Raw genomic sequence first — 26,473 nt, forward strand, 5'->3', positions numbered from 1 at the left:
TAGGGCATGGACCAGAGGAAAGGCAATTGTGGGGTTAAGAAACAGAGGAAACATAATGCAGCAGGAGACAAATAGACCTCAATGACGTGATCTTCCTCCAGTGGAAACATTTCTCACCCTATTACATTGCCTCTTCTAATAACACTGCTGTTGGTGGTTCTGGCAGAAGCCGGGTTTCCCTTGATCACGGTTGTGAGAAGGTGTGGAGGAAAGGGAGTGGGAGCATTTCCATGTGTGCATGGCCATGGGGAAGAGGGCAGTGGGGATGGAGCCAGGAGCCAGGGTGTCCTGCAGGCTGTTAGGAGAGACAAATGTCCTTCCTCTGGCATTCAGGTGAAAAAATATTGCAACAGAGAAAGTAGGGATGGATGAATGAGCCAAGCTTCCAGCACCAACCAGGAGTCTGTGGAGAGCAAAGACTGCTCTGTCCTTGTCACACCAAAAACCCGGCTGTCCTGCAGTCAGGGCACTAATGACTAACAAGGGTTATCCCTGGCAGCTGGGACTCAAACACTATTTTGGGTGCCAACCAACCATCACATCATGAAACAATTTTACGGAGGGGTGTCACGCACAGATCCCACTGCCTGTTATGGAGATTGATGTGGCTGGGAGCATTGAGCAGAACGGCTATTTTTGTGCTGTTCCTCTTACACAGACGAACAGCTGGCTCTGCACTCCGACAACCACCAAGGAATTTCCCGCATGGTTTAGGAGCGAGGCATCATTTGCACAAGAGAAATGCTGCGTGGGTTATTGTGATGCCCTGATCAGGTTGTCAAGATCCGTAAATTTGTTTTGGTAGTGGAGAAGCAACAGCACCAGGAGAAACAGTAAGAGAACCAAGAGTTGTATATCTATCTTATAAATACATAGATATTAAATGTCATATTGTTAGGTTTCACCAAGCACCTTGCTTTGTCTGTTGCATTATTTTTCCATTTCAGTGTTACAGCATTATTCTGGAAGCACTTACTACGAAATCTATATGCTCACAGTAAAGTTTTTAAGGAAATCCCAGTCTTCTGATGAGCTTTGTGAAGAGAAACTCTTCTATTAGGTCATAAATGGTTATTCTCCAGTGCTTTCCTTTGCACAGACTTTTCTGTGAGCCAAAGGCTTTCCCAAGAAAGTGGGCGTAAATGAGAGTGAAGAGTGATCACCATAACGCTATTCATAATGACCATAAAATTAAGTCTTGTCAAGTGACAGCATTACCTCACGGTAAGACAAATTCTTTGTTCGGAAAAAAATAATTTGTATATGAAAAATTGAGACTAACAACTGAAGCACAATGGCTGATAGGAAAGAGATGACTTGCTTTACAAGGTTTAGAGCATTTATCGCAGCTCTGAAAGCTCAGTAGGACCATTTGTGTGCCTAACCAGTGGCCCAAAACATAAGATGTTTGCAAACCTCGTAATGTTTTTAGCAGTTCCATTTCAGGCTGTTGAAAACCATTAGTAATGCACCACTATAACTAGTTAAAAGAAAAACATGCTGTTCAAACAAATCCCCATTAAACTGTCATCTTTTTTTTTATACTTCTTTTATTGCTATTATGGGGATTTGTGTGTGTGTGTTGTTTTTTTTTTATCATCATTATTTTCTCCATTTTTTCCATTAGCAAGAGGTAGAAAGCGACTGCACAAGTGGACTTTTTTCATGATCTGAATTGTGTACAAGTCGAGCACTGTGCACAGAACATGGAAATAATGCATAGCAGTGCCTTTTTTGTTTGCAATTAAGCAACACAGAGTTGTAAAGCAGTTCGGCTCCAGCTCATGCAACTATCAAAATGACAGCTTATGCCTGCTTCTTGCTTATAGGCAAGTAACCTTCACCTGGGCCAAATAAAGTACAGCGATTAAAGCCCATGCATTAACAGCAAATAAATGTCAAGGTGGAAGACTATGAAGTTTGTTAGATTGAGATAATGAATGGCGTCATAATGAAGCTTTTCATATTTAAACCATAAATGCAAACAAAACGACACAAAAATGCTGAGCAGGCTGCCAGAGCAGTAACTTTAAAAGTGGGGAACGGAGACTTTACTTTCCTCCCCTGTGGTGACAACCTCCCTGGGGTCCCCAGATACCTCCTCTCCACAGGACAGGGGACGAGGTGTATGGGCTTCCCCACCGTAAAAAAAACAAGCAGGACGCACAGAAGGGATGACTGTAGGGTGAGGATGGCTTGGGCTGTACTGCCCAGAGGGAAGGCAGAGTTTGGCAGGAGAGCGAGGGAGGAAATCCAACCCTTCTCCCAGGTGCCCAGCAAAGGACAAGAAGTGACATGGCCACCGGTGGCTGCAAGGAAAAAAATCTCCATAAAGGTGGCTAAGCATTGAAGCTGCCCAGGGATGTGGTGAATCCCTGGAAATTTCCAAAATTAGATTTGGACTACAGTGGTGTACAGTATTCCAGTTTTCCCTACAAAGTAAGGGACACCAGCTGCACCTTGGTCTTTTGTGCTATCCTTGCATCTGGCAGTGCTAGTATGAAAAAGATGATGATTAAAAATACTGTGCCTTACAGCGACGTGACACTTGCAAATATTTCTGGTGCTGAGCTGGCCTCAGCTACCCAGTCCTCCACGGTGCCTACTGACAAGCTGGAGTATGAAGGTCAGAATATCCCATAATATCCCATGCACCACGCAGTATACACCCTGCATTTTAGCTTCTGCCAAGTCACTTGCTCGTGACTGCAGGGGGAAGCAAATGAGTGCCCTTGGCAGCTATTTGGCTTTTGCTGTGATGCAGTTCTTAATCACATGCTAGACATATCATCTGATACAACAAGCTTTTCTTAAGCCAATCTTTTTTTTTTTTTTTTTTGGCGGGGGGGGGTAGATTTCTATTTTGTGGTTCTCCCAGTCTTAACAGTCATTTCAGTGCTTATCTCACTTCAGGGAATCTTTAGCACAGTGTTAGCTCTACCTTTTGAATTTTTGCCTTAATACAATTGACTAAGGTTTTAACAGATAAATTATTTGTATAATAGTAACAGCTCACAGTTACTTTTTTTAGTATGTCCTTTTCACCGGAGCAAAAATGTCTAGGACAGTTTTTCACCAGAAGCACCCTCCTGAAAAAGTTTCGTGTGTAAGCCAGAGTTTGGCAAACAAGGCTAGTGATTAAAACCAATATTTTTGGATATAATCTGAAGATATCTTTTTGGTAAACACTGTTTTTACCTTGAAAATATTAAAGTTTAAGAAATCCACTGACAATTATTGTTAAGACATGATACTTAAAGCTCACACAGTACAAGAAAGAAATTAAACCCTTATGTCAGGAACATCAACTTCCACTGAAATGTATAAAGCTGGTCAACAATTTCATCAGTGATTTGAAAACACTGTTTAAAAATAATCAATTTCAGCATTAAAAGATCATCTACTCCTGAAAAGAAAGCAAATAAACAAAGTACTTTCCATCTGTAATTGTGCAGGGGGAATACAGGACAAAATACCTTTCTGTCATAAGTATATACTTACACATATACATGCACATACACACCTGGTTGACTTTTCTAAACTACCATTTAGGTAAAGTGATTGGGGAAAGATACAGAAATTCGGCCAGTCTATAGCCCAAGAGAGGTCCTTTTGGCATGCCGATGCATACTCTTTTACTTCATAGTTATGATCCTTCAAAAATCGTGTTATTTTCACTACAATACATACATATGTATTGCTTTGTACAGCCTAGCCATGCATTGACCGTGAGGGGCTGAAGTGCACAGGCATGTAGCTAACAGTATAGCTTACTTCTCCTTCAGCTGTCACTCTCCCAGCAAGGTACAGAGCAGACTTGTGTAGATGACAGCAGGTAGGGCAAGACTGATTACAAACATCAGGGTAAGCATCCACATTCATATCTGTAGGAGCACAGACAGCTGCAATGAGAGGGGGGAAAAGACTCTTCAGCAGTGACTTTAATGTCCACATTTACAGTTTGGGAAGCTTTCTCTTTGAGGTCCTTGCAAGGAATGAAGATACAACGTGAATTATTATTTCTAGATTTGGGTAATATTTTCTGAGAAAACAGTTAACAAAAATAGTGGGTTTGTTATTCCCAAACCCGTACCAATTTTGCCCTGTTCTTCTGTCTGCAATCAGGACCAGGGGTGGAACTGGGGGCTGTGTTCATAAAACCTGTGGATAATTTTTCACCAGCCCCTGTCTTGGTGTCTCTCCCTTGGGAAGTGGGGAAGCTGGGTTTAACTTCTGGGTTTTAAACCTGAATATCCTGCACCTCAGGAGCATTCTTTGCCAACCTTTTAATTAGGTACAGAGAAGTGAGCAAGGGAAATGCTCTCAAACCCTTTGCTGATGGTCCTTGACCTCGAGTAATTGGGCATCCAGTGGAGCAAGGAAAAGACTCGATTACCCCTGTTCCCAGGTGAGCAGCCAGACCTCCCAAGCGAGCAGCTGCAATCATTCTTGCTTGGTTTCCCAAAGACTTTTTAACAACATGGAGCTGTGCCATGGGAGAGACTGACAAACAGCCAACCTTAGAAAATCCCACGTTCTGCAGATTAGCGTCTGCCCTGAGCAGCGTGGTTTCAAATATTGTTCAGATAGCTGGGGGAAATGAATATAACTCTTCCTTGGGACGTGCAACTCTGCTGCATCAGCCATTGGGTAAAAGCTAGCAAGAGCAGGACAGCTTTTGGTGGGGCCTTTTGGTGCTATAACATTTACTTTTTTTCTGTTCAAGGGACTGATCTTCTTAGAAAGTTTTTAAAATATGTTTTATTAATGTATCTTATGTATTAATTAATTATACTATATATTAATTTTAACCACGTCATTATTTTATATAATAATTCATTACATTATATATTATCTATTTTATTTGTATGTTAATATATTTTTTATTAACGGTGAATTTTTTGTTTGGATGTTTTTTTGTTGTTGTTTGGGTTTTGATGATGTTTAATCTGTTTTCTGTGTTCAGTGCTGAAGACAAAGTGAAGACAAGAAGTACCTGTTCTGGGATGGAGCTGGTGATACTAGAACCAGGTCTTCAGCAGGTTAATGGCAGGATCTTTTCCAGGGGTGATGGAAGGGCCTGCAGCGTCCCATCTCCTCTCAGGAAAAGTCATGATCTTTACCTTAGTACCTCAGCCATTCAGCAGTTGAGGATGAGCTTCACTGGAGCATCCTGAAAGTAAGGACAGATATTCTTACTGTGAACTGCTGCAGAGTGGAAAGTCATTGTAAATGGGAGATGGCAAGGACAAGGAATTTGCAATAGTCTGAGGAGCTGCTTTATGCTCTATATTAACATCCTAAAAGGGAGCATGCATTTGTCAGGAATATTACCCTCTGGCATGATAAATATTACTGGATGGTGTTCATAGAGGCATTACACAGTGTAATGTAAAATACTTCACAAAATAAGAAATATAAAGGAAAAGCCTGGGATGATGTTTTATAATCAGATGTTTGATCCAAAGTATGCCTACAAAGACCAACCGTTAACCTAGCAATGCCAAGCCCACCATTAAACCATGTCACTAAGCACTACATCTACACATTTTTTGAAGACCTTCAGGGATGGTGACTCAACTACTTCCCTGGGCAGCCTGTTCCAATACCTCACAACACAGTGAAGAAAGTTTTCCTAATATCCAACCTAAACCTCCCCAGCACAACTTGAGGCCGTTTCCTCTTGTGCTATCACTTTTTTCTTGGGAGAAGAGACCGAGCAACCAACCTGACTTTGTGCTGGCCGTCCTGGGCCATCAATGACCTCCCTGCTAGGAAGGGATGGTGAGACCTTGTGACCATAGCACCCGGGGCAGCAAAGAAGTGGGTGCCTCAGATAATCACATAGGGTTAAGCTGTCATCTTGCTGGTTCTTAAATAAACCCCTATAGTGCACTGTAGGCTGTTGTTTACTGTGTGTCACCTGTGACAGCTTCTTATTTTCACATAATAGTTTTCAGCCAAATAAAATTCCCAGATAACATAAGTGGATGGATCCCTGAGGTTTCCCTTTGTGTTACGCGAGCCTCTTGGTTTAATTAGACTTGTACACTTGCCAACAATTTATTTTCTCCTGATGCACTACTGTCTTCTTGCAGAACCTCTGGGGTGGATGCGACTTGCTGTTATGAAAGAAGCTGTGCATTGAATTCCTCTGGAGAAATTACAGAACTGCCAAACTGACATACATCCTTACATCCTCTTCACTACGATTATTAATAATGCTGCCAATGTGATTAATCTTATATTTTCAAAGATCCTTTTAAAAACAAGCATTTAACGCTTGACTGAAATCAACAGAGACCTCAGAGTGGGTACAGGGTGGGATTCAGTATGTGCCAGATGTGCAACAGTGAAATGTCTTGCCTTCAGTATCTCCCTCAAGTGATGTCCCAGTTGTGTAACTCCCCCATCCTCAACAGACATTAATAATAATAATAAAAAAATGGTTTCTCCTTCTGTAAACACCTTCTGGTCCTGTACAGTTCAACTGAGCTTCTAGGGACCCAGACACAACTGGAAGAATGTACATAGCTGGTATATCAAAACATTTTTTTTGTCTTTTTTTTTTCCTCTGGGAAAATCCCTTATGCTATGTGAAAATTCTTTAAAAATGGTCACTATTTAAGAGAGCATGATTTTTGTAAGAGACCACCAGCCCAAACTCCAATAGATGTCAGCTGTTACTGTGATTTCCACACATCTCTAAAAAGTGTTATTTTCTGTGAGGTACACCAAGAGCTGTCTCCCCTGTGAGAGCATCTGATATTTTTGTTCAGGGAACTTGGTTTGTACTCACTTAGGAAAAAAAAAAAAAAGAGAGAAAAAAAGACAAAATAGCACGTGCTCACATAGTTTACAACTTTACAGACATTTTACTCCTGTCTGGGCACAGGTCCAGTCTCCCAGTACACTAAAGGGGACTCTGAACAAGTTATTCAAAAATAAGTCATGCATAGCAACACACACGACTGTAGTATGAATTCCTCTGTAGCTTTTGAAAAGCTACACACCTTGGTGCTTGGGAGATAAGTGCAATAAGTGGTTGCACAGCTGCCAGGTGAGTCTTGAGAGCTCCTGAGCAGAGAGGAGTGTGGAATTTGCCCTCACAGCCCAGGCTGGCAACCTTTCATTGCAAGACAATACACTGTCAAAGATAGCAGGGCAGTTTTGACTTGCTCTTCGTATGTAACAGGGATGGCAAAGAATTTCTCCTCCAGCCTTGCAGTACCCAAATTTATCAAGTTCTCACTGGCTTCTGTATCAAGACGGCAAGAAGAAGAATTGTGGTTCTGCACAACTCAACAGTCCCCAAACACACATTTCAAAGATTGTGCTCAAGGAAAATAATAAATAAAAAAGTGTAACAACAACAAAAAACCCACAGGAATATACCTTTCTTTAGAGATCCAGAACAAAGTGTGAGTACAACAGAAAACCATAGGGTTTTCTATGTAGATATCTTCTTACCTGAAAATAAAGCTTTCAGGTGCAGCTAAAGGTTTCAGCTTTATGAGCAGCAGGCACTTTTTTCCCTCCCCATACACACTTTCATAAAGGATTCTTCCTTCCAGCGGAGAAACAGATCTCTATATGTTAGGCAAGAGTGACATCTGCTGTTCATCACGAAGAGCAGAGCTGATGTACAGCTGTCCCACTGACCACCTCCTGGTTTTTAAGGATGAGTGCAAGTAGACTCTACATTTCTGCTCTCAGGTCTTCAGTCCACATTGCCAATTACAACGAGTGAGAGTCAGTATTTTAGTAAATACCAGTAAATCACCCACACTTCAGATTGTTGAACAGAAATGACATCTGGAGCTGTTAGTACCAAAGTTAGGAGGTTTACGTATAAAGAACACTTCTAGCAACTCAAAATCAACAAAGCAAGAAGGCGGAAGCTCTCTGGAGCTGGGGATACATAACCAGCCAGCCCAATCCTCCTTCATTTTGAGACGGAGTCCACAGAGGGTGGGAAACTGGGCTGAGAAATCAAACTCAAGTCAAAAACACAATTTGCACAGTGAGGCATTTTGATACTGAAGACAGAATATGACCTAATCTGTGAACACAGGTGTCAAAGCTGCCCCACCAGGACATTTGTGTGCTCCTAGCCTTGTGCCACAATGCAATAAGAAAAAGGAAGGCCTCAAAGAAAGCATTCTTGGTGAACAGAAGCTTGATAAAAGTTTATCAGAAATTAAATGAAACATTAGAAAAATGTTTCAAACCACAAAGTCAAATGAATAATTTTGTGACACAAATTTCTGTTAAAATCCAGGCTGAGTTCTGCATGTGAATAGTAGGGGTATCCAAGTATGCATGTATGTACGCAGCCATACATGTCTAAGTCGTAAGTATAAAAAAGGACTATAAAGGTCTGCACTATCTTGAGAACTGATAAAACTGAAGAATTAAGCAATTTCACATAACTTCATCTCTGCAGTCACGATGACTCCTGGCAAATAAGGATTGTACAGACGAGCCTGGTTGGTAAACAGGGCTCCCTAGCTGTGGGAAAGGGTTGGCTAAGGTCTAGAATAGTTTTGCTGTATCGTGATTTGTCTTCCTTGCAACAACAAGAAACTGCTTGCTCTTGAAGTTTTGGGTCTTTGATCTTACCCTTGATTTTTACAGCTTGCGGTCTTCATAGGATCGTAAGATTCTAGAATCCATCACGTTGGAAGGGACTTCAGAAGGTCTCTAGTGCAATTCCCTGCCCAGAGAAGGGTCAGCGCTGATTTCTGGCCAGATTGCTCAGAGTCAAGCCGTGACTTGAAAATGTCCAAGGGTGACACCTGCACATCCTTGGAGGGCAGACTCTCTAGTGCCTGCCTGTCTTTAAGGAGAAAAGGTTTTTCATTATATTCTCTCACTGTGCTCTGCAAATTCTTCTTCCCACAGAGTTTGACTGGATGACATTTTTGGTTTTAAACTGCATGAAGTCAGCAACAGAGGGAATAAGGGAAAACACAGCCCTTTGTGAACACCAGCAACATGCCCGTGGGCCAGCCAAGCATGCAATCTGCAGATGCCAGCACACTGTCTCAGGCACTAAGAAATGCTTGACAAGAGGTGACCACCACGCCTAGACCTTTACCAACATTTGCTCTTTGCTTAGCGTGCTTGATGTTTGGGTAATTGGTTTCTGTGCTGGACAAGTGCATCATATGCAAGAGTTTCATTCCTGTCCTCCTGCTAGAGGATATAAGGGCAAATGTGATCCATAGCAATATTGCCCTCCTTCCTGGAGCTAGTCTCACACAGCAAGAGATTATGTGGGCTTCCTGAGCCTCATCTTCCTCACTTCCCAGCCAGCTCCATGCCTCAGTTCCCTGCCCCTCTACTGGCCACCACCCTCTCCTTCTTGCCCTGGTCTTGTTTTGCCTAAACAGGACTTCTGCAGCTAAAGAAAAGCAGCAGGGTGCTTCCCTAACTACCAAGAACTGTGCATGTAAGCAACTCACACCACAACCCAATAAAGGGAAGGGTAATGAGGAAATAACTGCAGTGAGCTGCAGAATGATCTGCCAGTAACACCCACCCTGAAAGATAAGAGAAATCCTCAGCAGGGTGTAGCACAAACAGTGAAGGAGAGGGAATTCCTCAATGCTATACCAGACATGGGTTGAAAAAAAAAAAAAAATCAAACTCTTGAAAACTGAAATGAAAGAAGAGAATTAAACTCAGAAGCATGAACTTTTAGTTAAGATACACTCAGTGCCCAAGTGGGATATATGAGATAACCCATCCCTGAAATAAGTTCTGCAGTAGTCACCTAATTTGCCATAGCACTACAATCCCGCTGAACTTAAATAAAGAAAAAGTGCTACAAATAAAACATACCAAAGACTAATGTACCAATTACTCATCCTGTTGTGCAAGCTTCCACAGGTATTTCTGGCATTTTATTTATTTATTTTCACTCCAGTAAACAGCTACAAAACACATGGGAAAATTGCTTGAGAAGGGGCGTACATTTTTGGAGTACATGCCTGGCTCACAAAGCTGCTATGCCCAGGAAGGGTGTGGATCCATCCAGCATGCATCCATCTGCCCTGCTATGTCCTGCAGGCACACCACTTCTCCCGTGGGGGAAAACATGTCATACCAAGAGAAAAAGAGAGGCACTGGCATCGAATTTTGGCAGTCTGGTGTTCCACTGAGTGCAGGAAGGAAGTATTCAGTGGACGAAAGGGGAATGAATGGCCAGAAGATTGAGTGGTGTAGGTGCTGTAGTGGCAAAAATTGCCACAGAGCAGCTTTCAGCAGAGCTTTTACAAGAGAGACAAAATCTGGGAATTTTATGCAGAGCCAAAGGAAAAGGAAAGTTTTTCCCAAGGGAAAAGCTGTGGGTGTGAACAAAAATTTACAAGTGTGTTGGGCATGTTTTTAAATCACCTTGATGACAAAATCAATGAACACATTTTAGTGGAAGGCCTTTAAAATGTCTCCAATGAAAGCATGAAAACTTTTTTGTTGGAAAAAGAGACAGAGGGGGCCAACGCAGGAGGAAGGAAGCATGCAGCCAGCGAAGCCAGGAGAAGAGATTTATTAGAGGAATCAAGGGCAATTACTAACCAACCCCTACTGAAGTCCATAACACTTTTGAAAGTTTCCCTCTCGGTCAATCTGAAACCTGGCAAAGATAGTTAAATAACATCTGTGAAATCTTTAGATATAAGGACACCCTGCCCCACCCCCAGTAAATAAATAAATAAATAATCATGGTTATTTCAAAGTAATTTAAAGTTCTTATAACCAGATAAAAATGGTTCATAACTGTATGTAGGGAAATTGTACATTGGATCATGTGAAACTCATGTAAAAATATATGCTAAAGAACACCTAAATTTAAGGAAAGGATCCAAGCTAACTAAATTATTTAAGAAAAACTTTTCACAGAGAAACAATTAGATTTTCCTGGGAGAGACAGCAGGGTGGTCCCTGACATTTTACGGGAGCAGGAGGCAATGGATGATGACTGGATCACCTTAAGCTATTTCACCATGACATATTTTGGACGCAAGATGAAGACAATGTAGCTCAGCATACATACCTGAAAAGCAGGAGAGATGCTTTGACAAGGCCTATGTTATGGGGCCTTTCCTCACTGGCATTGCATGACAGGGGTTGCAATGCTACATGATTTCACTGCTCTGTAAGATAAAAGTGGGCAGAATAATTCATTCCTCGCTGTTGCTGATGCAGCGGCACAATAATTTTTTTGATCCTTTGACTCCATTCATTGTGATCTGTCTTCCCTCTGCCTTTCTCACCCTTGGCAGTGGTTTCCTAACACAGGACAGCTATTTGCATTCCTGTCTTTCCACCATGGCATTGGACAGAAAGATTTTCTCCATTTCTGGGATTTTTGAGAGGACAGGCATACAATGATTGTCTCTCCTTTCCTCCCTCTCCCTCTGGCAGGATGCCTACAGTCACCACTTGGCGCTCTAGTCATAGAAAGAAGAAATATGTATGAGATCAGTGGATGAAGGGACAGAGAGCCCCCAAAACGTGATTTCCTGACTGCTGCAGGAGCACACCGGGGCTTGTGGGGTCAAGAGAGCAGAAGAGGCCACCTCCAGTACCCCTCTGCAGTATCCTATGGGGTAGCTTGGGCAGAGCTGACTTGTGCTTGCACACCAGGGATGCCTGGGATTTCTGGAAGTCTGGTACCACAGGCAGAGACATGGCTGCAACCACATTGCCCTGAATGCAGATGGAGGTCAGAGGACCTCATGTTCTACCTAATAAAGCTGATGTGGAAAAAAAAAAAAAAAGAATAGGCTGGAGAAGCTCAGGTGTATGGTGGAATGATCTAAAGCTACCTAATAAGGAAGATATATGAAAAATGATTGGATTACAATGTTTATATCCTTTAACAAAAACAATGCAGCCATTGCTAAATGGCCTACTTCTTACAGCAGAGATAGGCATGAAGGTAAAAGTCTGAAAGCAGAAGCTAGACAGAGTCATATAAAAATCTAAGCACTTGATTTCAACTGTAGGCATGACCCACCTTTAGAACAATCTATCAAAAGAATAAGAGGATTTTTCTTCTCTCTCCAAATCAAGATTGCCTTTTACTAAAAACGAACAAATAAACAAAAATCAACAAAAAAGAAACAAGCAAACACCCACACTGCCAAACAGAAGTTACTGGGAATTCAGAGCAAAAACTCATGGCAATGGGTATATACAAGAATCAAACTGAGTTTTCTAGAGTTTCTTCTGTCCTCTGAAACCTGTGAAAGTCTCCCATGAATTTGCATGATGGTATCATCTCACCCTGCTCTGCGACTGTACCAATATTTATGCAAGAAACTCTTGGTGTTGATTTAAAAATTCTAATAATTGAAGAATCTACCATATTACTAAGAGGATTTGTTTTAGTAGCTACCCACCCTCGTGAAGAAACACTTGTGCTTTGCTGTCAGCCTGGATTGGCACTGCTCTAGCTATGCTGATGCCAGGAGTCTCTTCCCATGGATGTAAGCATGGCTGTCATCCATTCCTGTTTAAACCTGCTTTTGAATAAACCAACCAGAGCAAATCCCTAAAGCCTCGAAAGTCTCTCTAGATATGCCACATCTCCCACTCATTCCCAAAGCTCTTTTCCAGCTCCTCACAATTTTTCAAAATCTCTCTGAAGTACAAACACTAAGCTCAAAACACAGTATTCAAGAAATGATCCAGCTGAATATAGTTTGAAATATAATGCTACAGCAATTCCCACTCTTACTCAAGTATACCATACAAGAACAGACAAAATAGCAAAAATCAAAATATCAAACAATTAATTAAAAAATAAAAATACTGAGCAATGAACTTGACTTCCTTTATCTATTATATAGATTAAAATACATATATAGATACATTTATAAAGCACTGAAAGTCCTTTATCTGTATGTGTGGGGAAACAGAGAGCATTCCTGGGAACATTCAGCTGCATGCCCCTGGTGTCTCCCTGAGTCCCCATGTGCCCTTTGCAAAGGGCATATTTGCATTTTGCAGAATAGTTTTCATGATGTATAGTAACAAAATTAGTACCATGGAGCAGCTAGTTGTAGAGTAAAAAGTGGTTTCAACTCTTTCTATAATAGAAGAAAAATGGTGGTTCACACCAACTATTATTTAGAGATATGTTGAAAGCTGACAGTTTATTTCTGAACGTTTGTTTTTAGGAATCCAAAATTAACATCCACATTCAGGACTGATGTGGCCAGACTTACACTAGAAAGAATAACGTAGAACAGGATGTGTATGACCAGTAAGTTGAAAGTCATTCATGTGAAGATATCATATACTGAAAACACTGTATAAAAGTAAAGAAACAGGACAATTATGCAACCATTCAAAATGTAGTATTTGCTAAGTAATTTGAGCCCTGATTCACCATTACATTATGCAGTACTTAATTGCTTGTGCTTCCAAGTTCACATCTCTTATCATCATGAGAAAGTAAATAATAGCTTCAAATAAGCAATGCTTCCAGATCTGAAATTAAGCTCAGTGTTGGAAAACATTCAAGTTCTTTTCAGCCTCATCTAAACATTTCCCTCTCAAGATAATAACTTTCCTACCTGTTCACATAAGTTTGCAAATATTTAATTCAAAATCAAATCTGGAATGCTTAGGCTTTTGAAAGTGTTTTCTTCTTCATGGAAAGGGAAAAAGAGAGAGAGAAACTTGAAACTAGAGCAATGATCACTGATTTGAAACAAGATGACAGTCAACGGAGCCCAATTATCCCAAGTAACAAAAACAATTGTAAAGGAAGGGGAAGGAGACCAAGCAAAATGTGTAACTACTGACTCTGCAGGAAATGTCATAGTCTCAGGTAGCACCACACCAGAAAGCTAAGTCATCCCATAAAAACTTTAACTATCTCCTCCCACACTGTAATTAACCTGGCACTTCTGGGCAAGCCCATGTTCCTTGCAGTTCAACGTGCAAGGGAAGTAAAACATTTGTCCTTGGGTGCCCTAGAAGTTGTCTTTGCTCTTCCTCCCTCTTGAAAGTAAGAGGATATTTCTGCTAGCCCCTTCTTGAGGGTTGGCCACTATGTTAAAGGAAATACACATCTTTCTTCTGCTTTATTGCCTGGATAGTTGGGACCTTTAAAATGCTCCAGATCTCACAGCAGGCTGGGTATTTTTGCAAACAATATGAGACTTTGACTTCCTTCCTAGGCTTCTTCATTCCTCTGATGACCCTCTGGACAAGTCCTGCCAGCAGAAATGTCTATTACCCCTGTGGCATGGTTCTGGCAGGACAGTTGTCTGCCAGTCCTGCAATCCCTTTCTCCAGCAAAGCCCTCCTCCAGCTGGGTTGCCCCCACAAGCATACCAGGAGCAACTGCACGTGGTCTTGGACACCTCTCCCAGCTGCAAGATCCTGCATGTGCCCAGCTTGCAGAATCCCTGCCATCTCTCAGGTCCCTCTCTGCAGGAGAGGCAGCTGATCCCACTGAGCTCCCAGTTTGGGGAGCAAGGGCAGCTTCACCCTTTTTGAAAGGCCAGGGCTTGGTCCTGCTCTCAGCGTCCACCAAAACCCCTGCAGGGCAGCTCCTGCCAGCTCAAACCCCTGCTCTCACTCCTTCTCCCCCCACACCTTCCACCTCCCCTATTCTGGGACCAGGGGAGCAGATACTCCGTCATGTGGGCTTAGCAGGAGCGTTCCTTCTCTCCACCCAGACTGCCTCCCTCCAAGAGGTCTGGAAGCACCCGAAACAAACCGCTCCAGCCACACCGGACAGGTTACAGGCAGTCCCAACTGATGTGATCATAGGCTCCCTGCATCCTGTGCAGGCGGCAGAGGACAGCCGACACGGGGACGTGACAGCCAGCCTGCAAATAGGCGTGAGGGGTCAGAGCTGCCCATGCTGCCTTCACCTGGCAGAGACCTGCGAACGGAGGCCAAGCCTCCCCACAACCCACCCCTTAGCCACGGGGATTTACTGCAGCCCTGCAGACAGCCCCACTGCACCAGACCGATGCATTTACAGGCATTCTCTGCCAGCTGGAGTAGGATATTTAAGGATCCAGCTATGAAGAGAAGAAGAGATTGTGCCGAGGATTTACAGGTAAAACATGCATTTTGATTTAAAAGTGTGAACTTGGACAGAGGACAGAGCAGGGGGAAACAAGCAAAGGGTTAGAGGGTGATGAAAGCATGGAACAAATTAAACTTATCTGGAATGCATCCAAAGCTCAAGTAAAATCCACATACTCTTTCCATGTGGAGATACCTCACTGAATTATACAGACTAAGGGAAGGAGGACTCACATCTTCATCCTTAAATATGTAATTTGTGACTTTTAGATCCCAGCCGGTAGAAGAATCAAACAGTGTGAGCCAAATCCCATTTAATTTATTCAGCAACACATCTGTGTGAAATATAGTCCAATTACAGGCATTAGGTTACTTTGCCATGGCTGCAGCCATTTGGCTTTTATTTCCAGCAGGCTCTAATTAAATTATCACAATGCAGGAGCAGACAAGTTTCCCTTATACGTGACTGCAATTAAAGACATGCAATCACAACATTTTTTAAAGTGACTCCAATCAATTGGTTACAGTAAAGAGTACTATGTAATGGAGCAGTGGCTCCACTGTTAGGACTGAGAGAGTTTCTATTTCAATAATCTAGTTCCCTTTTATTTTGAGTTCTGCTCTTGGATAATTTATTTAAAGTTCATTATGTGTCTACAGCATATATCATTTGCCCTCAGCTTAGGCTGCAGAAGTCCCATTACAGCCAATTACTTAGTGTGATAAAATCTGCCACAGCACAAACTGCTGCTTAATTAGATTTAAGTTTTGTCTAAATTCTATTTGTAATTCAGACAGCGAAATAATAAGGCCAACAGCAAAGACTCACTGTCTCCTCTCACTGGTCACTAGCGACCTGTTGTGTTGGGTGTAATCTCAGCACAGTTCGGAAATGATCTCCTGCAGTGCTTTTCTTGTAATATTTGTCCCCACCTTGGGTGTCCCTAGCCAGCCTGGGGGTGGCCTGGACTGTGGCCCAAACCTTTTCCTGTCAGATACCTCAGCCACAGCGAAAGGGATGGCTCTGAAAACTTCTGGGAAAGTGGTCATTAGGGACTGCAGCGGCTGAGTGCTGCGATCGTGCCCTTTGGTGGTCGTAGGTATTTGCCCTACGGTCCTTATGCATTTGCAGCAGCAGCACACCGGTAGGCAGGGAAAAAAGCTGCTGACAAAATGTTAATCCTACAAATCCGCAAAGAAAGCACAATGTTGGATGTTGCAGGGAGCAGCACCCGGCCATGCCCTTCAGCTCGGTTAATAGCTGTGCACTGTAAACACCGCATGGTGTACAGGGCTCATGCTTCCTGGGGAGACAGCGCGCCGCAGCCTGCTGCTGCGGGATGGGGCCTTTACTGCTAATCTGGTTAAACATTAGCCATACCAGCTTCAGCCTGGTTTGGGGACAATGGTGTCACTGCATTTCTTCTAACTGGCTTTCTTTTACACATTACCCTCGCCTTCCCCTACACAAAGTGCATCTCTCTGCTCGGGGTGTAACAGGGGCTCACAGACAGCACTGGCTTTGCTCAGGCTGTCTTGTTCTTCTCACATGGCTGGATGGGACTGGGATGCCAGCCTGGAAAGCACTAGCGTGGAAATTGCTGCAAACCTGAATTTGAGCCACGAATTTACCCAAACCTTCCCCTGCACTATCCCCTGCCATGAAAGGAGGTTTGAAGCTGCTCTGTTCTTTATAAACAAATGCCAATGTTTGGTATGCATCTCCTCAAGCCCCAGCTTCAGTTTTTAAAGAATTTTAAATGCATTTGAACCAAATGTTCCACACAAATTTGGATTAAACTCCTGCAATCTGTCTCTGTGAGATCTCACAAATGAATGAGGGTAGAAGTAACATAAAGAAAATTCAGAGTGGAACCAGAAATGGAAGTTATGATTAAGTAGGATCCCTTTTAATAGACAAAGGCCAGAGTAATTTTAGGATGGGCACCATCCCATAACAGGTTGACTACCTCAGGAAATAATTACAGTAGAGATTTATTCAATTTTCTCCCATCTAAACAGCTTTACAATAAAACAGGCATTCACACAAGTACATTTACTGGGCACAATATTAGCAGTTATTTCCTAGGTGCTTCAGTGGCCCTGTATTTTCTACTGGACTGATATTATGTACTGACTATTTTTACATCCCTTGAATCCTGCACAGGTCCCAGAATGTATCTTGAGAATGACTGCTTTGCAAGGTTGGATGTGTTTATTCTGATGTTTCAGAAAAATACTAAGACTACCGTCTAAGAAACACACCATTTATATTTTTTTTATTATTATTATTTTTTAGGAATAGACATAGCAGCTAATGAAAAGCCTAAAAATATTGCAATTTCTTTGAGATATTAATCTTGTTAATGAAATAATAATAATAATAATAAAAAGAAATATTTCTGTATCAGTTATTTTCAAGAAGTGGAAAGAAAAACATCACTTAACTACAGAGTCAAAAAGAATACACAAACATTTCAACATCTGCTCTGTTTTCCAGTTAATTAGCAAGGATGTGAATAGCTTTTATGGAGCAGTAACATTCTGGACATTCCTCTCTATACTTCTGGTCAGTGGCGCACCACAAGCAGTCTTTCCTTCTGCTGCACTTGACCCCGAATAAGAGCAGAAGGTGAACCCAGTGTACTGGGGAACACAAGTCACACACTGTGGTGCTGGGAGTCCCTTACACTATAGCTATATTGTGCTTGTGCAGAGCCTACCCTGAGAATACATATTTTAAAATCAAAATTTTATCTCTCTCTAAATAACTAGGAATAAAAGGCCTATATATAAAGATCATTTCTCACCAAAGAAGCAAGACCATTCTATATTCAATAAAGGTGCTTGAACAGTGGCAGTGATGGCAACTTGAAAGGAAAGACCTGGCTATTTGTTGGTTTTAACAGGCTGGTAGAGGGTATTATCCATCAGTGAACACTAACCAGTTCTCTCTTCTTTAAGCATTAAGGAAAAAACATGAACACAACGGGTGAAAATTTAGCCATCCCCACTTCCTGGCAGCCCACTAAAGGTGATTTTCCCAACTGCACTGATGTGGAAGCTAGTCTGAAGACTTTGTACCTCCCCATTATGTACAGCATCATCTTCCTGGTGGGCTTCCCAGGAAATGTCATTGCCATCTGTGTTTACAGCTTCAAGATGAGGCCTTGGAAGAGCAGCACCATCATCATGATGAACCTGGCACTCACAGACCTGCTGTACCTAACCAGCCTCCCCTTCCTCATACACTACTACGCCAGCGGGGAGCACTGGATCTTTGGTGAATTCATGTGCAAGTTCATCCGCTTCGGCTTCCACTTCAACCTGTACAGCAGCATCCTCTTCCTCACATGCTTCAGCATCTTCCGCTACATGGTGATTGTCCACCCGATGAAGTTCTTCCACGTCCAAAGGAAGCGTTGGACAGCGGTGGCTTGCGCAGCCATTTGGATGATCTCACTGGCAGTTGTCAGCCCCGTCAACTTCTTGATCTCCTCTAAAGAGGAGGAAAACAAGTCCTTATGCCTTGACCTCACCAGCTCTGAAAACCTGGGCACAATCCGGTGGTATAACTGGCTGCTGACCAGCCTAGCCTTCTTCTTGCCCCTGCTGACGGTGACTCTGTGCTATGTGTTCATTATTTGCACCTTGGCCACTGGGCTCCAGGCATGGGCTGGCTACAAACAGAAGGCTCGCAGACTCACCATCATCCTCTTGGTGGTCTTTTACGTGTGCTTCCTCCCCTTCCATGTTTTTCGGATAGCTCGGCTTGAACTGCGGTTTTGTACGGCCAACTGCCACATGGAGAAGCAAATCCACGCCGCCTATATCATCTCCCGGCCACTGGCTGCTCTCAACACGTGTGGTAACCTTCTCCTTTACGTCGTGATCGGAGGTGCCTTCCAGCAGGCCGTCCTCTCCCTCTCAAGGTGCAAGTGGAGAAAATACATCCAGCGGCCCAGGAGCAACAATTACACGAACAAGTCGGAAATCAACTTAAGGTTATGAAAGACTCCCTTGGTGAGAATTCCAGCAAACCTGGGATGGCTTCAGTGCCATAATGCCCTGCATAGGCAGCTGTGCTGATAACGCAGTGAGAATTGCAGCTGGCTACTCATTCCCTCTGCAGTAGAGTGTTTGCCAAAAAAAAGGTGTCTCAGGAGCAGGTTGATACTTACCTCTCTTAGCAACCAGAGAAAAGGGAGTGAAAAGATCTTAAGACTCCTCGAAGGTAGAATTTTAAATTACCCCACAGGACTGTTTCTAAAGTTATTTGGGAAATGCAGGATTCTCTTGCTTCACACTTTGTGGCTGGTTAGAGAAACACAGGGAGCTTAGTTTGGACAAGAGAACAACTTCCATTGATGTCAGTGCCGTCACTGGTGTAGTGTTTGCTTTGTTTATTAGAGCTGGAGTGAGATGCAGTGAACTGTCATGGTTGCTGAAACCACTGAATTACATAGTTAGAAAGCACCTAGATAATCATATGTTTTCAAATTAGATGGACCTGACGAACTTCAGCACGGGCCACTGAAGAACTGAATCACAAAATCTCAGTTGGCCCAGGGAAGGATGAGAGAGAAGTACCAAAGGAGGAAACACGGTGAATATAAGAAAAGATATACAAGGAGACACATATATGGAGAAAATGGAGGAACAAGGAACTAAAAAAAAAACAACTCAGTCATGTTAATATCCACCTCAGAAAAATACTAGAACAAACGATCAGATGATAAGTCTACAGAAGATGAGTACATTTGACTACCAGCCAGTATGAGTCTATCAGGTATGTACAAAACCATATTACTCTGATTTCCTACTACAACACATTAGGAAAAGAAACGTGTCATAAACCTTGACTCCAGAAAGAGTTTTGACATTGTCTGAGGTGATACTCCTCTGTGCAAGCTAAGGAAAACAGTCTAGAGGATATTAGTAACTACTTTTGCTGGTTACAGAGCTGTGCTCAGAGTGGTTTACTATCAAAGTAGAGGGGGCCTCTTGGTGGGGATTTGACCAGTCTGTCCTAGGTTTAGTGATATTTAGTGTTTTCATTAGCAAGTTGGATGATGAAATAAGGTCTGTTTATCATACTTGCAGATGACATGAAGCTGAGAGGACAAAATTATGTTGACAAATTGCAACGGTGGTCTGGAAAAGCGCTACAAGGCAGTGACAGGTGCAATGTACTGCATTTAAGTAGAAATAATGAATTGTACAAACACAAAAGGAGTAAAAACTACTTAGGTAACGGTTCGGTAGAGAAAGTCCAACTGTTGCAGAGAATCCCAGGAGCTGACAGTTTCAGTGGGCTGACAGTGTTTTGCTGTTTTTCTGTTTTTCTGTTCTAAAAGAGGCAGATGCCATGCTGGGATGCATAAATAAGAATATAACGTGCAAGACATGTGAAGAAGCCCTTACGCCCTCCTCAGCATTTTTAACCTCTCATCTGGAGCACTGGGTCTGGCCTTGGAGGCTGCCCTTCAGGGAAGACCAGACGAGTGGAACATGTAAAGGGCACCCAGAGGAATGACCAAAGAGGAAAGGAATTGGATGGAAAACCAAATGGTCTGAAAACACTCCAAGGGGGGAATATCAGGAAGGGCTTTCTCTTGGGGCAGGTTGATGAAGAGCTAGAAAGGACAAAAGGAGCCTGTGCTGCCAGGTGTCTGAAGGATCAGGCTATCAAGGCATTTAGCAAGAGGAACACAAAACCACCTGACCTCTGGATGTCCCTTTTGGCCTCTAAGCTCTGCAATTAGGTGTACATTACTGGTAGCATCAGTGTTAGTGAAACAAGTCATGCCAGGGGACATCCCTGGCACTGAAGGTTGTCCCACCACCCTGCCATGGCATGGGTGAGCCTGGGACATGTGTCTGGCCAGCAGCAGCCACCACATTCCCTGGCAAAGCCTGGTACCCCCCGTGGGTTAGTACCATTCCCTACAGGCAGCCTGCACACAGGCAGCGCTGTGTGGGTACCACACGTAAGTAGGTCAAAAAATGGCATTGTAATGTTTTTACATGCCTTGTGGATACTTAAAACACTTGATTTGGTAAAGACACGACCATCAGATACATCTTTTAGAAACAGTGCAACAGGCCTTTTGACATGTTTTCTGTTTTGGATCGTCCTTTTCTCTACTCAGAAATGTTGTCAGTCTGATTTTTACAGGTTGCCACTAGGTGGTGAGCATTCGCGGTCAAGCTACCTGGTTTCACACATGCATGGCTGATTCAAAACCACAGCTTACACAAATATACAAGATGATTCACATGAGATAAGTCTTTTTTGACATAGATTCGTAGCATCCTACCTCTCCAGCATGGACAAAAAGTACAAACACACTGCATAAATTCTCTTCTCTTTCACATAAGTGAAAGCACAAGATGTGTCTGCTACTTACACATACACATCTGAAGCCTCTAAATGGGTTAAAAATATATTTCTTCATCTCCAAGCAAGGACCATCATTGTATTTTTAGTTTTTGTTCTCAGAAGCTCTTCCTTCTCAAGCCCAAGCTGAGCTTATCACACACGGGCAGAAGATTTTAAGTAAAATTACACGTACAACATAAAACAGGGTGGCTAAAGGTAAAAAGTGTGAAATGGAAGTGTTCAAGGCTTTTCATCTCTGCCAGCAACAAGAGTGACAGTCCCCCAGTTTCAGTGGCTTGGAGACGAGCTGCTTCTCCACCTCCTCCTCATCTCTTTCCTTAACGTTGCTGTAAGTTGGTTGCCTTTTACCTGTCACACCTGCTCACCCACTGCCTTTCTTCATTCAATTTGGGCTAAACTACCTGATTTTAAAGTGCTGAAGCAGATTAGGGAATGCTCCTGGGAGCCATGGTTCATCCGTGGGGCAATAATATCCACTAGGAGAGCAGCTTGGCTCCATTACCTTGGCTGAATTTAAAAAAGGACAAAAGCTCAACCTTAGTGCAGGCGTTTTTAATAAATTCAAGGTCTGCTCAGGTGCTCTGTGGGACTGAGAGATCATTATCTCATGTGACTCATTCATTTTGCTTACTGTGGAGGATGAGATCTCAATAGCTTCTAATTTTAGTAGCTGTAAGTTTACTGCTGAAACAAGGATAAGTGCTTCAATTGCAGTAAACAGGAGACACTTTCCAAACTCTATATGCAGTGTGACAACAAAGCTACATAAATTAATATGCTATTGCAGGCTAATTCATGGCATAGTTATGCTCCAGTAACCAGGTTTCTGTTAGAAATCTCTAGCATGTTTGTCTGCAAAGACAGTCGTGTCAACTCAAGTACATGCCAGCCAGCTACCCTCTGCCTGGGACTGCAGAGTCCAAAAAAGAAACTTTGCAAGGTAAACTAGGTTCACACCTCTCAAAGAGATGTCGGCTCTGATGATGCTAACGAAGAAGTTATGGAATTGCTGACTGCTTTTGTAGACATGTCAAACCTTATTCTTCACAGTGACTCATTTAGTGTCAGAGACTGAAGCAGAGTAATTTTCTACCATTAATTGCCAGGAAAGGCAAACAGCATTTTTTACCTTTTCTGCCCACATATTGTGTTCCCGTAAGAAGTGGAAGCAAAACTCAAACTCAGCTCATACTCAGACCTCCAAGATAGAAAAAATACCGACTGGAACATTCTACATAACAAACAAACACAACAATAACTTGCAAAACATGTCTGTGTCTTAATCCAGCTGCTTTTCAAGAGATTCCAGTGCTCTGTGTCTGACTGAATGCCTAAAAAGAGAGTAGAGTATACTGCATATGTTATCAGAATGAATAACCTGGTTAACAGCTAGTAGAGCAAAAAGCTCCCGTAACTTGATAATGGTTGACTATTGCAAGGTCTGTGTTGGATGTTGATGTGAGACAAGGCTGCAGTTTTATCCCCGTGTAATGGTATGTGCGGTTGGGCTGCTGTGATGTTAACTGTACAGTTTAACTCTACAGCAGCAATCCACCACGTGAAGGGAAGGTAATGCCAGCCCCACCACTGAGTCATTTCGACCTCAGACAGATGTTGTCATTTTGCTGATGAGGCTAAGCTGGCAGAATAAACTTGGAATGACTGCTTCCCTCTGTCACTGTTTCGTACTCTGACAATGCAGGTTGAATGAACCTAAACTTTGAAACTACAAACAAGAGATTGTATTCAGTTGCTACCAGCCCCAAAATGCATTTGCCTTTCCCTGCCGGCAGAATATGAGAAGAGATGTAAAAAAAATACTTGTTCTGTTCCCTTATCTTTCCTTCTTTCCTTGTGAAAGTAGAGGCATTTGGTGGCGTCAGCAAATGCCACTTTGATGCAAAGGCCACACAGTTAAGTCTAGGAGGAACAGAAGTTTGCCCTAAAGAAAGTGTATTGCAATGCTTGTTATCTGACTGGTGACTGGAAAAGATCAGTGTTTTTAACTAATATATCTTTGTTGGTGCTCAAGACTCTTGTGTGCTGTAGTAGAGAGCAGAGCCAGAGAGACAGCTTCTAACGCAGGAGAAAAAACGCATTCCTGCTTTAAGTCAGAGCTGTACTCTGGGACCCAGAGGGAGAAGAAGGAAAGTCGGTAAACACTGTGCTGACTGTCTTCCCAAAATAAAATTTAAAACTCAAATGCTGATTTTTTAAAACACACAGAGGGAACATGATTTTTCTGGGTTGCTGCAGGCAAGTATAATGCAGAGTATATTTGGTTCATCATTTCTAGAATTGTAGAAGGTATTTAAACTAGAAGGTATTTTATCTCCTAAGATCTCTCCTCAGTTTCTCTGCTCCCACAATGGATGGTATCACTGATATCTAAACCAAAAGAGAGGTGATTGCCTGGAAGCTTCAGTAACAGTGATGCTCTCTGCTTTTACAAGTAAAACCCATCCTTTGCAGGTGGACCTGTGGCGACATATTTTGTTATTACCACAAGAGCACCCCGTGATATACTCAACACTTTCCCCCTCTTTTCAGAGTCTTTCATGTCTTTTCACCACCATGCAAAGCGATGCCCTGGACCTGCAGCTGACAGGGCTCAAAAACACCTTCTCGTGAGGGCCTTTAAAGGGCACCCAAGGTACCTTGACAAACAGCACTTACACATCCTGTACTGGGGCTATATCGGTAAACTAAGCTGGGCAAGAAGGAGGTGGTTTGGCACAAAGCAGGGAAGTGTTATGGGTGGATTTATTTCCAGCCCCAAATGGTCCCGAAGGGGCAATTTTCCACTGAGTGAACCAGGCCGGTCCAATTGTTTATGGTCTCAGCAATAATAAAGAAGACCTAGGAGATAGAGAGATACAAATATACTGTGCAACAATTTAAAGCAATAAATCTTTTTGAAAGTTCCCTTTTCCCTTTGCTTCATAAGGCTTTTTAGCAATAGGAAGTTATCTCAACAGACAAGGCAGCAGCAGCTGCCCACAGGAGTTTTCTCACACTTACTTGTCTGTTGGTAAGCTGCACTGAGATATTTATACATCACCCCGATTTTACAGGTGATGAAACTGAGGCACAGTGGAGTTAAAGCAACTCACCTCTGGTCACAAAGCAAATTAGCAGCCAGGCAGGGAAGAAATCAGTTCCCAGCCCAGAGCTTTTACAAAGTGCATTAAAGGCTTAGGGTAAGGTTTTTAAGGGAGTCTTGATTGCTCAGTTGCGGCATGTCAGGAATAAAAGCTGAGTTAGACTAGCATCTGCTCTGCTCAGCCCCCAGTTCACCCTCAGGGCCGCACTCTGCATCTGTGAAAGGAGCTCCCCTCACTTCTGTTTTCCCTTAGAGAAGGTTTTGGGAATCTAGCTCACCAGAAGTATTTGGCTACCACTGTGTGTCATCTCAGCCAGGAGCCAGTAGTTAGCTGTGTTCATCCCATTCACCAGTTTGTATCAAGGAGGTCTTAATTTGAGGGTTAACGTGAAACATTAGCAGCAGTATAGGGGACCCTTTCACAGTGGCATGTGCACGTCACACCACAGGCCAGGAAGTTTTTTGCCCCTTGGTGCAAAATTCGGTGATAAACAGCATAAATATCGAGCTGCCTTCACCCAAGGAGCAGGGTCCCACTGCTCACCCTGTGCATGCACTGATGCCGGGAGAGCACATGGGTTCAGGGAGCACAGCCCAGAGCTGAGCAGAGATGGGTCCAGGACCCTACCCAGCACACCCTGATTCACATCTCTCTGCTGTGTTCTGCCTTCAGATACTGGTGACAGCACTCTCCTTGTTCTTGAAGAAGAGCAAATGGGGTTAAGATGACGCTTTTTCATACATCTTCTAAATATCCCTTCTCATTACCTCTCAATATGATTAATACCACAATACTTATCCTAGCTAAGGATGTGGCTGACAAATGTCAGTGAAAACCCTCTCTACCAGAACAAAATCCTGCTGAGCATATCCCTTGTACTTTTTCCAAAAATGTAAACCTGAATTCCACTGAGGAACAGCGAGAACAGGAACGGGGCATCGTATTGTGCTGGATGCACCATGAAAACCAGTTACTGCAGTAATTCCTGGGTCTGCATTAGGGGCTTCAGCCTCCTGTCCTCCATCAGCAAGGCTCTGCTGGTGCTATAATTCAAATTCCCACTAGAGGGTAGACAAAACATTTCTAGTAAAAGGATCACCTTGGGGAAAAAAAAAAAAAAAAAAAAAACAAGTATGCGGGAAACCAGCGCGTGATTTGGAAAAGGAGGTCTGGGCTGGAGAAGCAGCAGGGCACAGAAAAAGGAAGACCAAAATGCTGTTTATACCATCCACAAGAGCACGGTGGGAGCATTGTTCCAGCTTTTTCCAAAGAAACACAATCTGTGGCTTATACTTTTAAATCAAGTACAGCTAGCGTGGCTATGTGGTTATAAACATGTAAATTACCATAGATCAAATACAGCTGATATTGTCCCCATGGATGTTATCTTACAAGCAGTGATAGGGACCATTTAAGCACAGCAAATGGTTAGAAAGGATAAATACAGGGAGTTAGCTTATCCACTTCAGGGCAGCAGCGAATTCATCCCCTCCTGACTGCCGAGCCAAACACAACAAATGGTGGATTTCTCTCTTTCTCCCTTATTAGTGGTCACTCTAGAGTTGCAGGTAATAACAGCTTGTGTTTTCTCCTCACACATCTCTCCACCACTGAAGTGCAGGCAGGCAGGCTTCTCTGAAGCTGGCTGCAGGAGGGGAAAGTGTGGCATCAGCACATCTTTCTCTTCTTGCTCTCCCCAGAAGAGCAGATCTCTCCCCAAGTGGTCTCAGGGTCTGCATCGAAGATAAGGGCACTGAGAACAGATCTTTCTCACTGCACACCCTGCATCTCTGAAGCAGGCTTTCACACTGATTCACTATGTCCCAAGCCAGGGAAAACAAATTAATTCGGAGTTTATTTTCTAATTTAGTCCCAGATCTATAAAGATGGCATAAGACCCAGAAGC

General features: G+C 42.9%; 1 protein-coding gene and 1 long non-coding RNA gene across 8 annotated transcripts; one reads left to right on the forward strand and one right to left on the reverse strand.

Moving 5' to 3' along the window:
* Nucleotides 1-809: 809 nt before the first annotated feature.
* LOC308184645 lies at nucleotides 810-15,793 on the reverse strand. Of its 3 annotated transcripts, none has more exons than XR_013942755.1 (3): nucleotides 15,257-15,793; nucleotides 4,997-5,173; nucleotides 810-3,902 (listed from the first exon to the last, which is right to left on the reverse strand). It is a non-coding gene; the product is annotated as an uncharacterized lncRNA (long non-coding RNA). The 3 variants fall into 3 exon arrangements; XR_013942756.1 differs by having other exon boundaries at nucleotides 15,295-15,354; XR_013942757.1 differs by lacking the exon at nucleotides 15,257-15,793 and adding an exon at nucleotides 13,239-14,325.
* On the forward strand, nucleotides 14,365-24,620 carry LOC308184635 (2-oxoglutarate receptor 1-like). Of its 5 annotated transcripts, XR_013942730.1 has the most exons (4): nucleotides 14,365-15,091; nucleotides 18,025-18,094; nucleotides 18,216-19,849; nucleotides 20,418-24,620. XR_013942730.1 is itself a non-coding variant. In XM_080571888.1 (2 exons), the coding sequence occupies exon 2, from the start codon at nucleotides 18,040-18,042 to the stop codon at nucleotides 19,069-19,071; it is 1,032 nt and encodes a 343-aa protein (XP_080428014.1). In that variant the 5' UTR covers nucleotides 14,365-15,091; nucleotides 18,025-18,039; the 3' UTR covers nucleotides 19,072-20,125. The 5 variants fall into 5 exon arrangements, 1 of the variants encoding a protein (XP_080428014.1); XR_013942728.1 differs by having other exon boundaries at nucleotides 18,025-19,849; nucleotides 20,164-24,620; XR_013942729.1 differs by having other exon boundaries at nucleotides 18,025-19,849.
* The last annotated feature ends 1,853 nt before the right edge of the window (nucleotides 24,621-26,473 follow it).

The sequence above is a fragment of the Anser brachyrhynchus genome (assembly GCF_964034855.1).
Source record: "Anser brachyrhynchus genome assembly, chromosome: 1".
In the NCBI taxonomy this organism is placed as follows: Eukaryota; Metazoa; Chordata; class Aves; order Anseriformes; family Anatidae; genus Anser; species Anser brachyrhynchus.

Coding starts and splice junctions, on each gene's coding strand:
- LOC308184635 (XM_080571888.1), top strand. CDS start 18,040: ATGAACACAACGGGTGAAAATTTAGCCATCCCCACTTCCTGGCAGCCC.